Source organism: Chaetodon auriga, chromosome 5 (genome assembly GCF_051107435.1).
Source record: "Chaetodon auriga isolate fChaAug3 chromosome 5, fChaAug3.hap1, whole genome shotgun sequence".
Classification (NCBI taxonomy): domain Eukaryota; kingdom Metazoa; phylum Chordata; class Actinopteri; order Chaetodontiformes; family Chaetodontidae; genus Chaetodon; species Chaetodon auriga.
Window position 1 is genome coordinate 25343293 of NC_135078.1, and position 16718 is coordinate 25360010.

The 16718-nt window shown below is 46.5% G+C and overlaps 1 protein-coding gene across 20 annotated transcripts in view; it reads left to right on the top strand.

Annotated features, from left to right (window-relative positions):
- mef2cb (myocyte enhancer factor 2cb) overlaps positions 1-16718 on the top strand; it is a 62235-nt gene that overhangs the window by 36419 nt on the left and 9098 nt on the right. For 5 of the 20 annotated variants that reach the window (XM_076730705.1, XM_076730718.1, XM_076730710.1 and 2 more), the window contains exons 4-6: positions 10172-10315; positions 13069-13258; positions 14093-14140. In XM_076730705.1, coding sequence (XP_076586820.1) covers positions 10172-10315; positions 13069-13258; positions 14093-14140 — 382 coding nt within the window. Of the gene's footprint in view, positions 1-10171; positions 10316-10494; positions 10633-13068; positions 13259-14092; positions 14141-16718 lie in introns of all 20 variants that reach the window. The other 15 variants (XM_076730707.1, XM_076730719.1, XM_076730711.1 and 12 more) reach the window with 8 other exon arrangements.

Below are 16718 nucleotides of genomic sequence, written 5' to 3' on the forward strand. Positions count from 1 at the left end.
ATGGGTGTATGCGTGCGCACATACATAGTGGCAATTGGCTCGAACCCCGCAGAGCTGACGGCATTGTGATGACCTCAGCCAGCACAGCACACTCTGATGCCATTGGCTCAAGAATCACATGGAGTGGCACATGGCTCTTGGTGCTGAGCAGACCTGCCTACCTGCCAGAAGAACGGCCGTTGGCCAATCCCATTTCCAGCAGATTAACCTAATCTGAAAGTTCAGCTCACCCTGTAATCTTAAACAGCAGCAGCAGGGATCTGGCTCTCCACCGATCCTCAACTCATTTCTCTGCCTTCTTTTCTCCTCCCTCTCCCTCCATGTGCACCGAGAAGGAACTATTGAATGAGAGGGGGAAGGGGGGGACAGAGGGATGGATGAGTGCGAGAAGGGAAGGAGGGAGGGAAAGAGGGATGTAGGGAGGAAGGCTGGTAATTATTTCCAAAGGTCATTCTGTTAATGACTACCCGCTTGGCTAATGAGATTCAGCAAAGCTCCCTCACCATGTTTCACCCTGCGTATGTTTCACCCGTGTGCCGAGATGTGTGAGAAGCACAGGTGTGATTTCAGCCCAGTGACAGTCCACTAGAGCGAGGGAGAGAGAGCAGGGGGGAGGGTGGGGGGTGTAAATGAAGAAACATAAAGAGAAAATAAATCAAGCAAGTATGTCTGGGAGATGGCAGAAAGAAAACGAGTAATGTGGCATATCCACACAGTTTAGCGCATGTCTTGCGCAATGTTTCAATTGGCAATTTCCTCACACTCTAACAGACACCTCAAAAATCTCCTTCTTTATTCATTTAAACGCCTTTTTCTCTGCTTTCTCATAATATTCTTGCAAGTCAACGGGACATGTGATCTCCCTCTCTGAAGTGCCAGTGTGCTCATGTTCTGCCTCGCTCTTGTGAAAATATTTTCCAGCATGTGTGCTATTTTATGTGCTTATTTGGTTTCTAAACAGCATGGAGAACATTAGCCTTAAGGAGTTTTCTGTGTTGATCAGCTCACTGAATGACTTCTTCTCATGGCTCTCAAATACTGTATAATTACTCCGGCTTGAATGCCTTCACTAATTTACCCTCTACGACTTTGACATGTGTCAGCATCCAAGAGAAATAAGGGAATCATATCATATCTCCTGTCTTACAGTTGTCCACAGTAATTTTGCATGGAGTCATTTTGAGGTTTTAGGATAAGGCGCATGTGGTGCAACATGAGGTGGAGGTGAGGGGTGGGGCTGTCACAGCGATCACAGGGCCTCAGTGTTTACAAGTGACGAAGCGATCGGCAAGGCTTGTTTTTCCTTGGGAGCTGAGGATTAAGGTCTGAAGCTGCTTTGACTGACTAAGTAAATTAACCTTGCGACATTGGCGAGATAACAGTGCAGCAGTTTGTTATAACAAAGATCCCGATGACAGTGCGTGTGCATGCTTAAACGCATCATCAAAAAAAAAAAAAAAATGCTAGTTAGTATGTGAGGTTGAGAATTAGGCCCACATGTTGAAGAGTGGGCGAGAGAAACCACTGTCAATAACTTTTCACACATCTCTGCTTTCAGTTCATACTTTATATTTACAGTGCTAACAATGCTAAAGTTGGCTCTGGAGATCGTTCACGGACTTATAAAGAAGCTCAAATGTTGGTGGAAAAATAAACAAGCTGCCACATACTATATACAGTGTATGCGAAACATCTGTCTGGCGTTCAAAGTGTCGTGAAGTCCAACAACAGAGCTGCGCCTTTGTCCTCCTCCTTTTCCTGTCTACACCCTTCTCCGTCCCCTTCTGTTTGGCCCCGAAGCCTCGCTCAGAAACTTGTCTGCTCTGTCGCGTAGAAAAGGGTGTTGAGACAGCAAAACGAGGAATAGCTGTCCGCGTTTTCCTCTGAATGCATCCACGTCGACGTGATTGGCACTGAACTCACCACATAAAAACCAGTTTGTTAGAAGGTCAGAATAAAGCACCCCCCCCCCCCCCAAAAAAAAAAAAAACAACCACCACCATCACTCTCTTTTATTTGATGTACTTTTTTCCTAATAAATGCCTCAAAAAGTGGTAGCGGTCTAAATATAGTGTGTGGTGAAGCTAAAAATAGTTGCCTGGCTGGCGGTCCTTGCTGGGAGAGGGTAGAAGAATAGGCATGGAATCTCTCTCTCTCTTTCTCTCTCTCTCTCTCTCTCTCTCTTTTCGCCCCCCCCCCCCCCCCCCCCCTCCTTGTGTTTGAAACCGGGTGGGTGGGGGTTGTTTTTGAAACAGAGTGAGTAAGCGAAGTGTCAGGCTATTCATTCAGCCTCCGACTCTCTCTCTTCCTGAGGATTGACCATGAAGAGCTGCCCTCGGCGACCACATGCATAAGACCATCGGCCCGAGACCCCGCGGTGCCCATAAACATTTGATGCCTTGTATAAAGAACTCTGTTATTTAATTCCCTTGTTTTTCTCCCGCCACACTCCGCCAAACAGTGGCTTCCTGTCTGCTTGTTTCCAAAAACTTTTTATTGGAGAAAATACTGGAAAGTGATATTATCTCCGTCAATAGAATTAAGTGCGCTTTAATCAGCAGGTTTTCTTATGAAACCCAAAAAAAGTGACAAACCCTGAGAGGCATCACCCTCAGAAACTCCGCTTCCTCACACAGCTCCACATTGTCTGCTCGAAGTTTTAGGCCGGCACACGAGAACACATCTGTCTGCGGCGCCAGCCTCAGACATAAAGAGAACAAGTTTACTGAGTTCCTATTTTATAGACTATATGCTTCCACTTTTTAAGAGAGGCTAAAAGCAAGATGACAGATAATGTATGTGATCTAAAGGCTGAGCATTTTATTCCACATCAGACAGCCGCTGCCCAGAAAAGCAGAACCTCAGACAAGAAACTAAGTAGCACTTGGATCTCTGTCAGAGGTGTTTTTTAAGGTCAATACATTGAAGCGGAAGTCTGAGGTACTCACACAACAACAAAAAGAGGTTTTAAAAATAGACTGTTTGAAATGTGCCAATATGTGGTCCCTGTGGTGTGGAGCGGTGAAAAAGGCAGGCCACTTCTGAGGACACGCTGCCAAAAGGCAAGGCTTTTCCACTACGCAGCCCAAAACAATTCACGCCAGCCATTAAGATGAAATGATGCCTTGTTCTTTGAAACTATTTGTGGAAAATTCAGAATAATGAAGATCTATTTTTGTAGATGGCATTCCCTGCCCTGCCTGGAGCTTCCCCCCTGGCCTCAGCCCCTCCCCTGCCATGATTGCTGCTTTGGACAGGGTGTGGAAACTCAAGGTCACAGTATAGAGGTCAACCGGCTGGTCATTGTTACTCAAGGCCTCCCCCAGGCTCCCTTTTCCTGCCGTGGCACCAAGCGATAAGAGACAGTGAGACAAAAGACGATAAGTGACGATTGGTGGGGGGACAAAGAAGGAACGGAGGATGGCTGGAGGGGGACTCAGAGTTTTGCCCATTGCCACCCTAAGACAGCTGGAGTGACTTTGCCGAGGCTGTTACTATCTGACAAACTTGTTTAATTCAAGGCTTTCTTGATAATGTCACAGTGCACTCACATACGTGGCACTGCATAAACTTCTCATGCGGCTTTGCAGTGCGCACAGCGAGCATGCGAGTGTTTTCCAACCCAAAATATAGCCCTGACAAATTGATTTTTATGTTGAATCAGAAATATGTATAGACATATTCTCATTTCTGTCATTTGAATAGAGACGTATTATGCAACTGGAGTGTAGACGGGATGAAAGATGGGTAGGTTGAGGGTGCAGACATAAGTGCCCTCTTTATTCAGTTTCACTGAGCTGGCATTGTGTCTCATAATGTCTATCTGGGTAATTATACAGTGTAGTGACTAGTTTGAATGACCACTTTGTTCCCAGGGCCGGGATGCTGCTGTAGCAAACAGTGTTGGATTCTGACATGTGCTTAGTGTTTGTCTATTCCATATGGGAAACACTGCACCATCTGGTATTGCGCTGTGTCCTGGCTGGCTAAGACTGTCTGTCTGTGAGTGGGCTCTCGTCTGCAGTGGGCTCTTCTTAATGGTGATTTTAGCACATGCACCATCAAAATGCCACAGTTTGGACAAATGTGGAAGAACCTTGTTGCGAACAGTCCCCTTGCTGTCTTGCTTTCTGTCTGTCCCACTCACTCTCAGCACTTTTCTCTATTTTTTGCTCTACTTCTCACTCCCTTTTTTTAATGTTTAGTCAATCTAGTAATCCCCTGACAGCTAGTAATTACACAGTTAGCCATCGTTATTACTGAACACACGACCACTTTGCCCAGGGATGATGGATCCCAGGCGCCAGCCTTTGATTCCTGATTATAGTGCAGCAGGGCACCAGGAGTAAGGGGCTTCAAAGCCACCAAATCACTGAAAAGTCATTGATGCGTCGTCTCAACCAGCGCATAGGGATGCACAGATGAGGACTGAGAAAAAAAAAAAAAAAAACTAGGCAGGGACAGACTGTGATTTGGGGTCCCATTCCTCAGATTGGTAACCTACAAAATTAACTGTCTCCCCCCAAATGCTAACTCACACACAGACACACACGCATACACACCATGTAGCCATCATCCATGGGCATGCCCCTCGACATGGTCCTGGCATGTTCAAACCACGCTTCATGAAACTGTGGCCTTCTTGCCTTTGGTCTGCCATCTGCTTCCAATAAGCTAAGCCAGCCTGATCCCTCTGATGTTCCCTCCACTCTGAAAAGCAGAGAGAAAGAAAGAGTGAGCGAGAGAGACAGAGAGAGTGGTGGTGGGGGGGGGGGACAAAAACGAGAGCAAGTAAGAATGAGCCAGACAAACAGAAAAAGAAATAGAAATAAGGAGAATGGGAGCACATTTCAAACATACTATTAGCCCATCCCTGCCGCGAGCAAGGCCACCCTGAGTGTGCTTATTGTGCAGTGGTGCTGGGGGGTCTTAATCCACAGCGGGTCCACTTCATGACCACCTCCATCTTGTTATTTGTGATGGGAAGGGACAACGTTTCTCCCCGCCGCCTCACCCCTACTGACACCAAGCCACACTGCTCCTTACCAATCTGCGCTGACGAAATTGGGTTTGTCAATTGGTAAAAGCGAGGCAGCTCCCTGTTGTCCTGCGGTTTCCAAACTGTTCCTCTTTTTGTCACTTTTTTCCCTCTGAAACAATCCCGATCTAAATCTTAGGTCTGTAAGTTAGGATACTGGGTATTTTTTAGGTTAAACCTGTCATTTTCCATTCAGACTTTTGCACATTGTGTGAATTAAAAAAGCCTATTTAATTATTGTAGCCTCTAGCTTTAGCTGACATTTTCATGAAGATTATTGGGAAGCCCTTTTAAATTAAATTGCGGTTCATTTTTGGGTCCGAAACCAGTTACTGAAAAGACTGTAGTGCATACTGTAGGTGCACCCTGTGGTCACACTCAGCCTACACACATTCTCACACATTCTGAAGGCAGGTCTGTACAATTTGCATACTGTCATGTCTTCAAGGAATATCTCTGATCGTCAGAGTGAATCAATCTGTTCTCTACCATTTTTAACATTGTGACAAACAGAGGCTGAGACCCTGCCAGGCAAAGCTGTTTATTCCAGTACCATTTTATTATATTTTAACAGCACAGCAAACATGATTAACCATAAGTGGCACAGTTATTAATGCTTTTATATTGTGCTTGTCTGTCAGCGACTTGTTTTCCATCGACTGCTGAAATGTACTGCAAAACCATAAACTGCTGCATTTATTGGGGAAAAGTCTTTGTTCCCTTGCACAATACTGTCTTCTTTCATAAGTCTTGATTTTGCTTACAATAGTATGTGTATTCTGAAGACCATACAGTGTTGGCAAAGATATAAAAGGCCCATTATAAACGGGCTGTTTTTGTGGAGTGTTTTTGCACTGATGCTGTCAGCCATTGGGTTGAAGACATTGAGAAACATTCATCGGCCTGGCTGTCGCCAATAGCCATAAACACAATATTGAATGTGTCGTACCCTTCAGCCACTGCCAAGATAACTGCAGAGGGGAATGGTCAGCAATGAAACTTCTTCCAAACACAGCCCGTCAACTAGTCTATCAGGAAGATGTAGCCATCACGCCAACAATGTTTTGACTCAGCTTCTGTTGAGATGTGGTGGTTTTTTGCAGAAAATCCAGGGAGGAGGACAGAAGCGGGGAGACAGAGACAGACTGAGCAGCAGACTGAGACGGAAAGATGGGGGCAGAAAGACGGATAGAGGGATAGAGAGGGTGAGCAGGGTGGCAGAATGCCGAGCAGACGGATCCTGGTATGGCAGGAGCTCTGGGCAGGCGTCAGCTGTCCCTAGCAGACCCCCTGGGGCCACCCAGAATTCACACCCAAATACCCTCCACAGTTTTTCTCAAGAGCTTCATGAAGTTAGCACCCACACCCCAAACTATGAAAGGCTGTAATTTTCCTGTAGTTAAAACACCAGATAAGCCAAATCTTTGACAGCAAGCAATAAAAACTGTGAATCTCTTGTAGCTCACGCCTGCTTCACTCAACCTCCGATTATCTCGATCCAGTCGAGCTTGCCTGTCGTAGCCTTGCTCACCATACTCCTCCAGCTCATCTTAGTCCAGCCTAGCCGAGGGTACAGCGCTGAAGGGTACCGATGAGACGGGTGTCTAAATATGTAGGACGCCGTGTCTATGCTGCGCCTGCTTCACACAGGCCCTGTGACAAGTCGAGTCATGAGGGAGCATCATGAAGAAGGAGTTTAATTAGGAGCAAGCCTCCAAAGGGGCCACGGAGAAAGACACAGAGCCAAGCAAGCATACACAGCTTTTTTTGCAGTCTTTCCTCTCTGTCATACTTTTTCTCCTCCTTCTCTCACATTTACTGTACTCACTCTCCTGCAGCCTGCCCGGTGACTGTTCACATTGTAGTAGCTTGTAGCTGTTTGCTCTAGCTTCCCCTCTTTGTCCATCGATCTTATGAACTGGTTTCTCACGTCCCCGAACATCCACATTTTGCCATTTTTTTCTGTTGTGTTAAACCGCAGCAGGAACGCAGGAAACTTTAGTCTTTTTCAATAACTTTGTGAAAAAAGAAAAAAAAAACATTAATTAATTAATGGTGAAAAATGGCGCTTTTGTAAACAGAGGCAGTGAAATGGCTTAAATAATGCTCTACAAAAAGTTTTCCTTTTATGCCAGCAGTCATTTTGTAAGAGGAAAATAATGAGTGTTTCTTTATGAAACTGAAAATCCCAGCTACACGATAAATTGAATCATTTTAATATAAGAATGATAATTTGGGTGACGATTTTGTGCATAAAATTCTTGGCACGAGTGAACTCCACCAAAGTGTTTTTGTTTAAACCCCAGCCTATTAGCATATTCCCCAAAGACGCTCCTGCTCCTCTTACCCTTGCTCCTCTTTCTTCCAATATAAGGGTAGCGGCTCTTTTTCCAACGATCGTTATTCTCTCGGTCATTTTGAAGTATATGGTTTGATGTGTCTTATATAGAGATGACGTCACTGAATAACAGACTCAGAGCCTTGTTTGGAGCAGCGGTGGAGGGCTCAGGGCAGAGCCATGAAATACAAAACAAACGCAGGGCACAGATAAAGCAATGGGCTATTAGAGGAGAGGAAAATATATAGGATGACAAGAGCAAGGCAGCAGGGTGTTGAGGGTGCAGGAGTGAGAGGCCCTTCTATGGCTATGAGCGCTTTCAACAGATCTGATTGGTTGCTGCCCTGTGTGTCAGCCTTTGGCAACAGGTGTGATGTCTTTAAACAGGTGGGCATAACTGGGATGAGTAGCATACTGCCCTTGTACCGCACCCTCAATGTGCTGAGCCCTGCTGGAAAGCTAAGCCTGGGCCACATGCTTCATAGTCATATAACACTCACGCCCTGGCTGCCTGCACCCCATCAACACCCAATGCAACCATTGCCCAACCCCCTGCCAGACCACCAGCTCAGTTGCCCCATATGGGTGTCACCTTTACCCCAGCCCTCGTTCTCCTCTCCCAGCAATGCCCCACTGCTGCTCTTCCTAGAATGGAAGTGAATCTCTCATGCACTTGGCGGCGGTAGGTGGTGGAAATCTGTGCAAGTAGGAAGAAAAGTTGTGTTTTTTCTTACATTCTCCTGTGAACGGAAAAGGCCAGTGGTTCAGCTCTCGTCAGTTCGATATGATGCATCGCCAAGGCCAGAATGAAACTACACAAAAGAAACAGCAAAAGTTTTACATCTCACGCCTTTGCCAAAAAAGACAGCATGCTAAACCTCTGCAACCCCTTTGTTCTTTTGACTCATCCACCTCAGATCGAGCAAGAGTGCCTGATTCACTGCAGGTCTGTTAGAAGTCAGATCTCCTGCATCGCCTTGGTTGATTTGCTTGGTGTGATTTCCTGAAGACTGTCAAAGATGTGAGAGACGCTTTCAAATTCTGAATTCCAGATTTCCACTCTGGGGGCCAAGTGAGGATTCAGAGAGAGAAAGAGGAGAGCCAGCAAATGTTGACACGCTTACAGTAGCTGCCTCGCCACGAGACGCCTCAGGAATCAAACAGTTATCGCGCACACAAAAGAAGCCCTCTAAGTTCACTAAAACCACACTCAAAACAGGCCTTTGTTGTGCTGACATGAGAGATGACTGGATTGTTATTTGTTTTCTAAACAGGCAGATCGCTCCCTGTCACTTCTGCTGCTGGTTGTGATGGAGTTGCTCGCACTCGTATCTCTTCCGCGAGCGAGCGCTGACGGAGACAAACAAATGAGAGGAAGAAGTTCACCGAGATTAACTTATCTTAGCATCCATCTCCCTCCCTTCTCCTGCTCGGTCTCTCTTTCTCTTTTTTTTTTCTCGACGCTAACACCCACTCTCACACACCCACACAGGCACACACAAACACAGACTCATTCCCCTCTTTCCCCTCCCACACACACACACACACACACACACACACACACACACTGCATATACAGAGAGACAGAGACGCACACACTTGATCAGCATCAAATACAGGGTGTGCTAAAGTAAATTTAATTACGTCTGTCTGATATGGAGCTTCAGATGAAAGTAGGAGAGCGCAGTGTGAAGCGACGACTGCACAGACAGGAGCAGGCCCGTGATATTCCTCCTGTAGACTAATCTCCCTTTATTAAAGCCAGGAGGAGAGAGGGAAAGGGGAGTTGGGTGGAGGGGGTGGTGGTGGTGAGAGAGACTGAAAGGGGGTTGGAGAGGAGAAGGGGGGGGGGGAGCCTTTGATGAGATCTCTAACTGTCAGCTACTGTACTTTTCCTCTCTTCTGCTCTGTCTTTGTCTCTCACTTTGCGAGGCAAATGAACACAGCAGCCACCGGTGCACGCCCGCTCGCTCAAGCAAACGCACCCTCGTGCTATCACACGCAGTAATGCGCTCTGAAACTTATCCCTGTCGTTATGCTTGTCAACAATATCTAAAAAAGGACGGAGGCAGCTCTCTCTCCCTCTGACGCTGTCTTTGTGTCTCTCTTCCAATCGGAGGGAGTGGTGAGCGAGTGGAGCGTGTGCTTTCCTGCTGTTTTCTGGCCACTCTAATGGGGGCAGGTGGCCATCAGGTGGCCAAAACAGAAACTGCCGCATTTAATAGCACACACACGCACCATAGTCATGAACTCCAGCACCTCTGCTGTTTTAGGTCTATTTCATGACCCACTGATGATTATGGTTATAAAATTGTGTTTTGCTTTTACGACTTTTCCTTTTCCTGTGTAATTATGAGGTTTCAAGGTCCCGTGATTTGTCGTTTTGGTCAAGAGTTTGATCATTTGTTATGTCTTGTTATTGGATGCAATTAAATCCTTTGTGCCATCTTGAGTGTTTAGCTGCATGTTTATTTGTTCACAAAGCAGCCAGCGTATGTATCCTCGTGTCGCCTCACATCTATGGAGGTTAGAATGGAGCCTGCCAAAATGATTCATGCAAAAGGTTGTAGATCTTTTGTGGAACAAAAAAGAAAAAAAGACTTTTGGAAATCTATTAAATATGGCCGGATAATTGTTAAAGAAATTCCCTCAAATTGGACTTTTGTCGGGATCGATTCTAAAAAGGTGCCTCCTCACAGTTCATCACCATTTGTCCCTCCCAAGCTGTTCACCTGGGTTGCTGTTCCCTACCCGAAAAGCCCTTCAACAATATTGTGCAACTGCTCTGTTTGCAGACATTGAGAAAGAAGGGCCTAAACGGCTGTGACAGCCCAGACCCCGACGCAGACGACTCGGTCGGCCACAGCCCCGAGTCTGAGGACAAGTACAGGAAAATAAACGAGGACATTGATCTGATGATCAGCAGACAGAGACTGTGTGTAAGTACCTCTCATTGAACCCCGAACCCTCCTCTCACCTTTCTTTCTTTTCTTTCCCTTTCCCCCCCTGTGCTTTTCTGCCACTTCGTCCTCGTTTTCGTCACCTGTTCCTACCACCCATCTCTCCGTCCCTTCGTCCGTGTCTCCCTCCGTCCATCTCTGGTTGTGGGACCTGGCAGGCGTTGAGCAAGAAGGAGAACAAAGGCGGCGAGAGCCCGGAGCTCGAGTCTGCTCTCATCCTCACCCCACGCACTGAGGAGAAATACAAACAGATTAACGAGGAGTTTGATCACATGATTAAAACTCATAAGATACCTGTAAGTACTGGGTTGAAGCTACGTTGCACCCTCAGCAGGCTAACAAAACGCTGACTGGCCGGTAACTGTTGAGCTAACCCAGCTAACCACCATTGTTTGCCACCAGACTAAACACCCAAAGTGAGAGTGAGAGTAAGACTAGAGTGGGATTATATTGTATACTTACAGTGAAAGAAATGACAGTTCTTTGATTCTGCTTGATTACAGTTGAGGAGCGGTCCTCTAATTTGACATAACTGTAACCATAACTAGCAGGCATCTTAGCTATAGTAATTGCAGACGTTCTCTCATGACAAATTTTAACCTCACTGGGTTCCCTCCACGAACCCGTTACCCATAATGCCTTGCCTGGCTCTCAGGGGAGGTGCGGTCTGCATGTGCTTTTCCTTTTCCTGCACCAAAACACAGCGCTCAGTCACCCGCAACAACAAGGACAGACGCTGTGGCAATGAAGCAGCAGCAGACATTCAAACACTCTTCAGCACGTCTCATAATACCTCAGAAAACTTAATTATCTGGCGTCCTTGCTTAAATAGTTGAAGGCAAAATCTTGCGTAGCTTTAATAAAGCGTCTTTATTAATGGACGTAGACATGTCAGGATATGTCAGTTGCAGAATTTATATTATGTCGTGTTAATTTTGCAGAGGAATCTACTCTACAACCAGCTGCCAGAAACCTCAAAATAAAGGCTGCTTTCTATGTAAGCTGAGCCTGCCCTTCATTCAGAAAGCACCATATTGGAATGGTTAGTGCTGCAGCCTTACAGAGAAAGAGATAATTCCATGGTAGATCATTCAGAGAAGAACAGTAGTGTCTAAGCCGCGTGGAGCAGGGGGAGATGTGGTTAGAAGCAGTGCAGGGGTTGGTGAGCTGGGGTGGCGTGGCGGGGTGGAGTGGCTTTGGGATCGGAGCTGGGTGGGGATGGGGGTGGAACAGCAGTGGTGGTGTTGGGGGGGGGACTCTGCACACAACAAGTGGCAGTTCAGTGTGTGGTCAGGGTGGCTGCCAAGCACTGGGCCTCTGGATTGCAGGGGACTGTTGAGGGGACTGCGGGGAGAGGCGGAAGAGGAAGATGAGCGAAAACAGGAAGGATGGCACCGGTTAAAGGACAGCTCACAGACGGGGCCCTAACACCCAGCGATGGGGTGTGTGCGCATGCAACTGTGCACACAGACACAGCTCCCCCACCGCACAGAGAAGTCATGAGGTATAAAAACTCCAACAAGGAATCCGAGATGGAAGAAATTACTGAAAGTCTTCAAAACGAAAACCAGAGAGAGCCCCTCACTGGTTACGAAGCTTTTGGCTCGCCCACTCTTGTGTAAAGTTGCAGTAAAAGCGAAACGTGCAGAGGCTCGCGATGAAATATGGTTAAAGTAATTGTCTTTGTACTTTGAGATAATATTTGGCCCGTGAAAAGAGTTTCGGCAAAAGGGAGAAAAGTGAAGAAGATGAAGCAGTGCTGAGGCACATATCCCACTTCCACGCAAACCAGGCTGATGATCCCCCTGATGCGCTCCCTCCCTAACTCCGAGACACATGGCAGTAATTTAGGGCCCTATTTTCTACTTCCTAAAGCTAACATGCAGGATCAACCACTTCCAGGGCACTCCCAAGGTTAAGCCCTTCTGCCAAGTGACACAATAAACATGACAAACTAGACGCCTGAGGCCAGGCTACCTCTGCTCATGTTCCTGATGAGACTGCTGACTGATCTGAGTCTACCACTTAAAAACACTTTGCATTAGCTCCATGTGACAGAAAAATAAATTATTCCTAATTGCATTTCATTCTCCAGTCTCGAAGCTACTTTTGTAAGAAATACTGCAGGCTTTTTTTAGTGAGGTGAAGACAGACTGAATTATCTTTAGCTCTTTTAGAACAGTGGGATGCCATTGGCTTTATTCCCAGTAAACCATAGCCTTCTTATTTCTTTAAATGTATTAAAGCAGGAATGCAGCTCAGGGTGTATAAATGCCGGGTCCACACCACAGTATTTCCTCAGGTCAAGCCTTTGCCTTCACAATGACAAATATCACAACATGTCAATGACAGGAAGATACCAGTAACCCACCAATGGCAGAGCGTATATCATCTGGGGCTTGTTTAGTAGCTCTGAGGGGAGCTTTCTAGGCAAATTTTTGTGCAGCCTTCCCTTTCACCATCCATGTCGTCTTTGTCTGGAGCAGCTGTACCCTTCATCTATGCATGGCTGTGTGTTGTTCGCTGTTCATTTGTCCTTTCGAGCTCTTTTTGTTTGCTGCTCCTGCAGTAGCACAGTTGGTCGTCAAGAGATTTTAACTTCCTTTGTGTCCCTCGACTGTTTCTCAATCTCTCCCTCTTTCTGAGTCCATTCCTTGTATTAGCTCGTTCGCCCGCTGCCGTCGTTCGTATCTAATCATCCTCTGTCTCTCTTTTTCCCCTCTCTTTCTCAGCAGGCCGTGCCCCAGTCGAACTATGACATGCCCGTGTCCATTCCTGTTAGCAACCAGAACAATCTCATTTACAGCCATCCTGGTGGTTCTCTAGGCAACCACAACCTGTTGCCACTGGCGCACCATGGCCTACAGAGAAACAGCATGTCTCCTGGAGTCACTCACAGACCCCCCAGTGCAGGTAATACAGGTAGGGCCTTACATCCACTCACGCACCCATGTACATGCTGTTGTCCCGTCTGCCCATCTTCTCGACTGTGTGTGTACCAGTCTGCCAGGCTCACACACATCAAATGCTTTTTTTTTTTTTTATGGCAATATTCCACCTAAAGGCAATGAATGACTCTAAAGTCATCTCCTGCTGGTAAATATTCACATATTGCCTGCTCAGTATTTTGTTCAAAGTAAGTTGATGATTTAACATCATATTAAAGCCCAGCCCGCAGTCTCCTTGATTTAGTGTGAGGTTCTACACATGGGATGTCTGGCCCTATGTATAGGCATTGAGCTGCTGGTGACATAAGCAAATCAGGCCTGTTGGTTTGTTATTGTTGTCCAAAGTCCTTTTTCTGTCCCTCTGGTCTGAAGGCTGCTGCCCACACCCTCACCCTGTCATTACAACTGGATGCTAGAAGCGCCAGCACAAACTAAATATGAGTTTTGGCGCTCGCAGCATCCACACCAAACCGCACACGTTCTGGACCCTCCCACTCTTCCACCTCACATGGCTTAAAAATAATAATGTGTCATTTTTCTTGGACGGCAGCTGAATGTATCCACTCGCAGCGTCCAGTTGCTCGGAGTGTTAAGGTTTGAGTGGGAAGTAGTATTACTTCTGGTATCAGTACACGTTTGACGCAGTGACACGCACACACACACACACACACACACACACAGTGGATTGTGATTAAATTGAGTTAGCTTCTGAAAGGCCGGCGAGGTAAGAGACAGGAGGCACAGTGCATGTTACGTGGGTGTCTATCCTCTAATGGTTTTCTCTCTTTTGCTCTCTTTCATCTTTCAGGTGGCCTCATGGGTGCTGACCTCACCACTGGCGCAGGCACCAGTGCTGGTAAGAACGGTCTGGTCTCCTCTTCTCACACACAGTTGTCTGCTCACACACACACATACACCCACACACACACACACACACATTCATGGCACCCACTCACCCACTCTGGGCCGTAAAATGCATGACTAATAGTAACCCAAACCCAAGTGGAGATTTTGTCCATGATGTGTTGATGTTAGTGGTCGTGGAGTTCATCTGGGAATGTTTGCGCGGCGCTGGGGCTGTGACACATCCTGCCTGCTTTCAGCTATAAAACGGCAGAACAAGTGGAGGGGGAAACAGAAATAAATCGCACTATATACTGAGGCAGCTGATTGACTGACAGGCAGTCAGAAGAGACGCTGGGCTGTTGAATGTACAGCTGAATTTTCTCTGTTTCTCCGTGTGATGAGCCATCTTTCTGTCTACCGCCTCTCGCACGTAAATTCAAAATGACAACACCCATAGCTCCCATTTGGATCAACTTGTTATGCGGCACAAACTCGCTTCAGAGTAACTGCTATCATATGTCTGCAGCTAAATTAATTCAGTGTTTGTAGTGGCTCACCATGCCGTAATGACCCTGCGGAGAGTGGAGCAAGCCATGTTTGAGGAACATGTGTGAGGAATCTTATGTGTTAGCTTCTGTGTGTCATGGGTTTGACCCTGAGGACATGTCAGGCTCAAGTTTATGGCAAAGAGACTCCCTCTTAAAGGGTTAAATTTTACAGCCTCAACATACAGTGTAGAGTGTAAAAATGGAGGGGGGGGGGGGGTCGGTGGGGCACAGCTGGCCAGCCTTGTCTGGCCCCTGGGGCTCCATCACAAGGGGTCAATGCCTGGTTCCTCTGTCTGGTCACTCATCACACACACAACAGGACCGTTTGTTGTGGCGTGTGTTCCGTCGACGGCGTGCTGCAGAACATGCTTCAAATGTAGCCTTTGTGTCACCGCGCTGGAGGAACAGAGGCGCTCTGTGAGAGCTGCGTGTCGCTCAGCAGCGGCGAAAAACACGACGTGGAGAGAGAGTCATGTGGGAGCTAAAAGATTCCATTCAAAGCTCTCTTAAATCTCGTCTAGGGGGAGAGAGAAAGAGCGTGTGGGGGGGAAACCCCAGTGATGAATATCCACTGATGGTGGAAGCATGTGTGCAAAGTAGAAATAGTGGGGGAACACAGATGGAAGTGTTCTGTGAACTTGGTCAGCCATTTTAATGATGTTCCTCTAAGTGACTCAGTGTGAGGTGGCCCAGCCTCTGTGGCACCACGAGGCCTGTTTTAATGTTCCTCCTCTCCTCACCGTGAGTTTTGATAAGCTGATTGTACAAGTAGCTGTCTGGCCTGTGGGTGAGTGTCTTAAGTGGCGTGGCCTAAGTGCCAGAGGAGGGGCCTCGTGCATGCGGACGTGTGTGTGGTTCAGACATGCACATAAACACAACACCTCCTTTGTGCCTCAGATGTCATGTTTCCAGTGTCTGTGAAGAGAGAAAAGGGCAGCTTTTAAAGCCCAGTTCACATGGTATTAACATTATCTGGGATGCTGCTGTCGTTTGGAAGGACCGCAGAAGTCGTTTATGTCTTTATTCTGTGAAAGTCTGCGATGTCGTCAGTTTGTAAAGTTAGAATTAAAAATGTTAATTTAGTGTGAATTTATCTCAGCCTTAAATGTTTTTTCTTCTTTTCATGACATTTTTCAAAATCTCACAACCTGTGCCAGTTACTTTTTGTATACTATTAATAGTTAATGAAGTTGCAATAACAAAATTTCTCACACTTTTTAAAAGGGAACGAGTCATTTTTGTTATTAGTAGCTTAGCAGCAACGTTTTCATGACTTGAACTCCAAACATATCATGCACTCGACTCCCCATGAAGAAAATACAAACTTGTGAGGTTCATTGCAGCGTTAGTATGAAGACGCACTATGTTTAAGTCATATCTGGAGATAATTACTGAGATTTGGCCTGTAAATTTAATGGGAACACAGACTTTTTGTTTATCCTGTGCAAATACAGTGCATGAAACCCAGACGCGAAGGTAAAGTCTAAATCACACGAGGTCCCCAGGTAATTCTAGTCCAGTGCAAATAGGGCACGTTACCGAAAAGCTGAGTCATCACATCTCTAGTTCTATGGAAATATTGTGCGAGGTGTGTATGTGCATATGTCTGCTCATTTATATACAGTATGTGTTCAATCTGTCAACTCTTTTGCTGGCTGGGAGAGAGCACGAGGTGCGGAAAGAGACAGAATGTGAGTGAAAGGGAGAAGGAGAGCTGACGAAGGGAGCTCCGGACCGAGGCCCCAGCTTGTAGAAACCTCTCACCTCCATTTATGCAATTATGTAGCTGTCATCTATGCTCCGATCAGCACTCCGCTCACCAAAGCGCTGCGAGGAATTAACGAGAAACTCGTGGCACGTCTCACCTTGATCACACACCAATTACTCCCTCAAACGAGTTACATGCAGGGTACACCTTTAAGACATCATCGGTCAAAATCAAACAGAAATACAAGCTAAAAAGGACACATGCAAGAACTGACAACAAGTCAGGGATCAAACAATGTGGGTTTCAGTCTTGGCAGCACCTCACACCAACTG